We start from the raw sequence: 7,500 nt of genomic DNA on the forward strand, positions 1-7,500 counted from the left end.
TAGATTTGAAAATATACTTTGTAAACCTCAGTAACTTCCACTACAGCCTGTTAAACTAGAACCATGAAAACTCTCTTGAAAACCCCAGTAACTTCCACTACAGCCTGTTAAACTAGAACCATGAAAACTCCCTTGAAAACCCCAGTAACTTCCACTACAGCCTGTTAAACTAGAACCATGAAAACTCCCTTGAAAACCCCAGTAACTTCCACTACAGCCTGTTAAACTAGAACCATGAAAACACCCTTGAAAACCCCAGTAACTTCCACTACAGCCTGTTAAACTAGAACCATGAAAACACCCTTGAAAACCCCAGTAACTTCCACTACAGCCTGTTAAACTAGAACCATGAAAACTCCCTTGAAAACCCCAGTAACTTCCACTACAGCCTGTTAAACTAGAACCATGAAAACACCCTTGAAAACCCCAGTAACTTCCACTACAGCCTGTTAAACTAGAACCTCCAAAACACCCCAAAACAGACAATTTACCTCAAAACACTTGCAAAAACAGCCCTAAAACACCTCCAAAACACCCCAAAACACTCCCAAACACACAAGCAGAGGAGTGTAGTGAATTAATAAGTGAAAGAAAGCAAGAAAGTGTAAAGGAACAGATGATAATGAAAAAAAAAGTGATTTAAATGAGATTGTCAAGATGTTTTGATGGTTTATGGTAAGGAAAATGATAGAATGGGTTTGTAATGATGACAGAAAGGAAGGAATAAGAGGGAAAAGTAAAGAAATGAGGAAAGGAAAAAGAAAATGATGCTTTACCCACACTGCACCTCTCTTTAACCACATTCAGAGACACAAGGAAATACAAACAAATAACAAAACAAGCAAACAGAAAAAATGGAGCTCTATAGGAATATAAATAAGAAATAAAATAATGCATAAGAAAATAAAAAGCTAAAAAAAGTAAACAAACAAAATATTTAACACCACCACAACACCTTTAAACACCCTCAAAATACCCCAAAATACACAAACACATCCCAAAACACTCCAAAAAAACACCAAAACACCCTCAAAATACCCGAAAACACACCAAAACATCCCAAAACACTCCAAAAACACACCAAAACACCCTTAAAATACCCCAAAACAACCCAAAAACTCCAAAAACACATCAAAACACTCCAAAAACACACCAAAACACCCTTAAAATACCCCAAAACCCAAAAACTCCAAAAACACATCAAAACACTCCAAAAACACACCAAAACACCCTTAAAATACCCCAAAACAACCCAAAAACTCCAGAAACACATCAAAACACTCCAAAAACACACCAAAACATCCTTAAAATACCCCAAAACAACCCAAAAACTCCAAAAACACATCAAAACACCCTTAAAATACCCAAAAACACTCCAAAAACACACCAAAACACCCTCAAAATAACCAAAACACCACAAAACACTCCAAAAACACATCAAAACACCCTCAAAATACACCAAAACACCACAAAACACTCCAAAAACACACCAAAACACCCTCAAAATACACCAAAACACCACAAAACACTCCAAAAACACACCAAAACACCCAAAAACACCCCAAAAACATACAAAAACACCCAAAAACACCCCAAAAATACCTGAAAACACCTTCAGAACAATGAAATGGAATAAAACACAAAATAACAATAACAAAAAAACAAAAACAAGAAAACAAGCTGCAATATAGAACAGCAGGAACACAAACAAACACACACACACCCTACAAACAAACAAACAAACAAACAAACAAAAATAAATAAATAGATAACAGGATAAAAAAAAATGAAAAAAATAATCATAAAACCAAACTAGAAATATACAAACCAATACAAAACGCAACATACCCACATACCACCAAACAAGACAGAGTGGAACCTCGCAGGGACGCCGATGATATGCTGGTAACAAGTCACACAGGAGAGCACAGAGGAATACAAGCCGCTGGAGTCGTGCTTGGAGTAACAGTCAAAGAGAGCAGGAGACAGAGGCACCACCACCGTCAAGCCGACCAGGTCCAGGATCACACTGCTGAATGCCACCTTGCTTCTCCGCACGTTCTTCTGTGGGTGTTAGGTTAGGTTAGGTTAGGTTAAGTTAGGTTAGGTTAAGTTAGGTTAGGTTAAGTTAGGTTAGGTCAGGTTAGGATAGGTTAGGTCAGGTTAGGATAAGTTAGGTCAGGTTAGGATAAGTTAGGTTAGGTTAGGTTAGGTTAGGTTAGGTCAGGTCAGGTTAGGTTAGGTTAGGTTAGGTTAAGTGAGGTGTTTTTAATCTTTAATTTTATCTCAGTATTTTTTTCTTGTAGTATTTAGTTGGCTTTGAGCAGTGTCCCTCCTATATATATAAAAAATAAAACAAAATAAACAAATAAATAAATAAACTAAAACAATAAAACGTTTACAACTTTGAATCACTTTCCCGACACACTTGTGCATGGAGGCAGTGTTGCATGAGCCTTGACTGACAAATATTGCAGCGCGTTGACAACCACACACTTCACACCTCAGCTTAGCAACACACACCAACACAACACCCTGCTCACTTTCTCCTTGATGTCCGCAGCCTGTACCGCCCCTCCGTCCCTGCCGTCCACCTCACCACCGCTGCTGCCGCCACCGCCATCGCTGCCGCCAACCTGCTTGCCGGATCGGAGGGTTGCCGTTGCTCTGAAAGTTACGTTAGGTTAGGTTAAGTGGGGCCGTGGGAAGAGGATGCAGGTTAGGTTAGGTTAGGCTAGGCTAGGTTAGGTTAGGGTAGGCTTCTTTAGGTTAGGTTAGGTTAGGTTAGGTAAGGCTTGGCTAGGTTAGGCTTGCTTAGATAAGGTTTGGCTAGGTTAGAATTGCTTAGGTTAGGTTAGGTAGAGTTTGGTTAGGCTAGCTTGGGATTATGACACGAGATAGCCAGTCTTGGGGAGGAGGAAGCACCAGACAGAAGTTCGGGTAGGCTTCTTTGGGTTAGGTTAGGTTTGGTTAGGGGCAGCTGAGGAGTGTGAGGCTCCACCACATCAGGTTAAATTTGAGGTAATATTTGAGTCATTTTCTCACTCACCACCAAAATTTTCCCACTGTAAAAACTTTAATATTTTTTTCTGAAGGCTACAACGAAAGACAAGGCAACACACACACACACACATATACACACACACACACACACACACACACACACACACACACACTGCATAAGCATCTGTACAACGAAAGACAAGGCAACACACACACACACACACACACACACACACACACACACACACTGCATAAGCATCTGTACAACGAAAGACAAGGCAACACACACACACACACACACACACACACACACACACACACACACTGCATAAGCATCTGTACAACGAAAGACAAGGCAACACACACACACACACACACACACACACACACTGCATAAGCATCTGTACAACGAAAGACAAGGCAACACACACACACACACACACACACACACCAGAAACACGTAGAAACACATTTTTCCTCCCCAAAAACACCCATAAACAATTTTCCTCCCCAAAAACATCTAGCAACACAATTTTCCTCCCCAAAAACACCCAGAAACAATTTTACTCTCCTAAAACACCTAGAAAGACAATTTTCCTCCCCTAAAACAACCCAGAAACACAATTTTCCTCCCCAAAAACACCCAGAAACACAATTTTCCTTCCCAAAAACATCTAGGAACACAATTTTCCTCCCAAAAACACCTAGAAGCACAATCTTCCTCCCCAAAAACACCTAGAAACGCAATTTTCCTCCCCAAAAACACCCAGAAACACAATTTTACTCCCCAAAAACACCTAGAAGCACAATTTTCCTCCCCAAAGAACACCTTCAAACACAATTTTCCTCCCCAAAAACACCTAGAAGCACAATTTTCCTCCCCAAAAACACCTAGCAACACAAATTTTCCTGCCCAATAACACCTAGCAGCACTATTTTTCTCCTTTTAATACTCAAAAAACACAAATTCGGCCCAGAACAGCTATTTCTATTAACAGTACTCAAAGAAAACACTGATTACCGGTCAGAAATACCTCAAAAACATTAATTTCTACGCAAAAAACACTGAAAAAACACGTGATTTCCTTTCAAAACACCCAAAAAAACATACATTTCTACCCAAACACACTGAAAAACATGCGACTTTCTTTCAACACATCAAAAAACACACATTTCTAGCCAAAAACATTTAAATAACACTTAATTTCCTTTCAAAACACCCCAGAAGAGACACACACCTACCCAAGGACAGCGAAAAAACAACAATTTCTACCCAAACAAACTTGAAAAACACCAAAATCTAAAAAAAAACACAAAAAAATAAAAATATATATAAAAAAAACATCCCCTGCCTTTTTAAAACGCCACAGAAACGAAGAATTCACTCCTCTTTCTATTCTTCTCTATGCATGAAAACAGCTGGAAAATATAGGAAATAACACTAAATACTGATGGAAGGGCACTGGCAGGTGGGAAGGTCCAGGGTCTCGGTCCCCGGATGAAGGCGGCTGATGACGTCACGTCCGCCATATTTACGTTACGCAAATGATTTTGAAAATGACCCCTCGCAAAAATGGAGCTAGGCCGGAATGCTTTACATATTATGAAAGGGCATAATTTTAAATTAATTCTGGACATATAAAAATATTCCAAGCTTCAGTAATAATAAAGCTATATTTAAATAACTATATGAAAAAGTGTTCGAACAAACACGATAAAAAAAACACTCCAAAGTCCACAAATCTCATTTCTCACGAACACAATACACTTTAAAAAATCGAAACTATTTTTACAAACAATCAGAAGTTAACCGGAAGCTGAAATAAATAAATAAATAATTTATAAATGTCGACTTTTTGAGTTTTCAACGGGTCTAAAACCCCTCTAAAAGTCCACGTATTTCACTCAAAAGCATCATAACATATTTAAAAAACAATAAACGATTTTTTGAGCCCATAAAATCTTGCCTAGCGGCTGAAATAAAAAATTATGTTTGGCGGTATGAAAAATTTAACGGCAAACAGCAACACTTATTTACGCTGAAACAACCTCATAATCGACATGTTTCCCTTAACACTCGCACGCAAAACACTCAAAACACCACCAAATATTTTTACAAACCATAAAATCTTAGTTAAAAAGCCTAAATATATAAGTTAAGAAAATAGAAAAAATATTGGAACCTGGGGTAGACTCTGGCAATCCATCATGGCGGCCGCGGGAGGGCTGGGAGGGGGCTCAGATAAAAACAAGGTTGGCTATCTCTCTTTCCTTATTATTTGTGGTTGTTATGAAGGTTATTTCTCTGTTTTCTGGATTAATTTCAGCTGTGTGTATGCGTGTGTGTGTATATATATGTGTGTGTGTGTGTGTGTGTGTGTGTATATCTATGTGTGTGTGTGTGTGTGTGTGTGTGTGTCCGCCTCTATTCCATGATAAATAGCATTATATTCTCTCTTCTCTTCTCCCCTTTTGCTATTAAGTATCAAGTATTTTCCAGGTATTTCCAGTGTTTTCCAGGTAGTGTCGTAGGTTGAAGCCAGACCTCTGCTACCTGTCACTACTAAACTCACCTTAATTGACCTCCTGTGCCTCTGTGGTCCCGTTCCCTGGTGTTTAAATGAAAAGAGACACACACACATCCGCACTGCACGGTGTTTCCCAGGTACACTGAGGAAGACAATAAAAAATAATAAATAAATAAAAAAAAATCCCAAAACGCCTGGAGCAGTCTGCCTCCCTCCCTCGGTGAAGGAGGTGGAAACAAGCGGACCCTCACCATGGGGTACAACCGGATACTTTAATTATATGGCAGGAAATGCGAGGGTACATTGACTTTATAAGCGAATAGAAATGAAAATATGTCACTTGAAGCACTGTGAGGTGTTAAGAGAGAGAGAGAGAGAGGGAGTCGGTTCCCCGCGCCAAATAGCCTATCACTTATAATTAAACCTTTAAATTGACGGAAACTCGAATAAAAGCATAGAAAACGAGAGGACTGAGTTTATAAGCGAACCTTAAAATTAATTAGAAGTTATGAAAGACACAGTAGACTGTTTATAATGATACTGAAGACTGAAAGAGTGAAAGGGTTAGCCTATCACTCACAATTTAACCATAAATTAATGAAAACTCCAGTAAAATCATAGAAAACGAGTTAACCAATATCTTCACTCTTTCACCACTATTCTGTCCACCTCCGCAATGCAAGAGTCAACCAGTATATTCACTCTTTCACCACTATTCTGTCCACCTCCCCAATGCAAGAGTCAAGCAGTATATTCAGTGTTTCACCACTATTCTGTCCACCTCCGCAATGCAAGAGTCAACCAGTATATTCACTCTTTCACCACTATTCTGTCCACCTCCCCAATGCAAGAGTCAAGCAGTATATTCAGTGTTTCACCACTATTCTGTCCACCTCCCCAATGCAAGAGTCAAGCAGTATATTCAGTCTTTCACCACTATTCTGTCCACCTCCCCAATGCAAGAGTCAAGCAGTATATTCAGTGTTTCACCACTATTCCATCCACCTCCCTAATCAGTGTGTATCTGGCTGTGGTACATAAGCATATACAAAGGAATATTTCAAAGATAAGGGTGTGATTGGCTAACCTAACACACACACAACAATTGGTTCTACTTCAAATTGATTTACTAACAATGTGTCTGTGATATATATGCACTGCCAAGAGCTTGTATAAAGACTATGCTAACCTAACCTAACACACATATAATAAAATAAACAAATGTCATAGGATACATTTTTTATTTACAGATAAAGTATATTTACAACACCACACAATGAAAAACATGAATACGATGGCTCAATCTATATTTACGTGGACTCTTGCAACCAAAACACCATGATATTCTGCATCACATGATAATAATAATAATAATAATAATAATAATAATAATAATAATAAGGTTAGCATGAGGAATGACTGATTATAATTCAACCAGCATTGGCAGATTTTATGATGAAATGTTGTTACAAGGTTTTATAGGCCTGTACCATCACCAGTTCATTAATATAGGCTGTTTTTGAGGAGGCAGAGGCCAAGAGAAGGAGAGAGAGAAAGGTGTTAGGCAATAAACAAAAGAATAATCTCATTTCACCTCACCTCTATCTCTCTATACCTCTCTAACTTGTCTACATTTCTCATTATAAATATTGTTGAAAGTTTAAGCTGGGAGAGAGACAGGAATAATGTCACTTCATCTCACCTCTCTCTCTCTCTCTCTCTCTCTTCACCTCCCTAACTTGTCTAAATGTTGATATTTTTAGAGGTTCAGGGGAGACAAAAGGTGATATGAGGTGTTATGACAGAAAATACATAGGAATATTCTCACTTCATCTCACCTCTCTCTCTCTCTCTCTCTCTCTCTCTCTTCACCTCCCTAACTTGTGTCACAGTAGATGACAAAGAAGAGGAAGAAGTTAGTCAGTTTGTGGGAGTTTTGGGGATGAGTTAAGTTAATCCCATTACGTCA

At 38.7% G+C, this 7,500-nt stretch overlaps 1 protein-coding gene and 1 long non-coding RNA gene across 14 annotated transcripts in view; one reads left to right on the forward strand and one right to left on the reverse strand.

Annotated features, from left to right (window-relative positions):
- The window catches only part of LOC135101164 (uncharacterized), a 166,297-nt gene that overhangs the window by 96,374 nt on the left and 62,423 nt on the right, over nt 1-7,500 (reverse strand). For 9 of the 13 annotated variants that reach the window (XR_010269085.1, XR_010269089.1, XR_010269090.1 and 6 more), the window contains 2 exons: nt 2,544-2,667; nt 1,849-2,064 (listed from right to left, as the gene is read on the reverse strand). Coding sequence is in view for 1 of the 13 variants with exons in the window: in XM_064004720.1 (XP_063860790.1) it covers nt 1,849-1,854 (6 nt within the window). In the remaining 12 variants the exon portion in view is untranslated. Of the gene's footprint in view, nt 1-1,848; nt 2,065-2,543; nt 2,668-4,355; nt 4,550-7,500 lie in introns of those variants that run through there. The other 4 variants (XR_010269088.1, XR_010269093.1, XM_064004722.1 and 1 more) reach the window with 2 other exon arrangements.
- The window catches only part of LOC135101173 (uncharacterized), a 43,605-nt gene that overhangs the window by 22,094 nt on the left and 14,011 nt on the right, over nt 1-7,500 (forward strand). The window lies entirely within an intron of this gene.

Source organism: Scylla paramamosain, chromosome 6 (genome assembly GCF_035594125.1).
Source record: "Scylla paramamosain isolate STU-SP2022 chromosome 6, ASM3559412v1, whole genome shotgun sequence".
Classification (NCBI taxonomy): domain Eukaryota; kingdom Metazoa; phylum Arthropoda; class Malacostraca; order Decapoda; family Portunidae; genus Scylla; species Scylla paramamosain.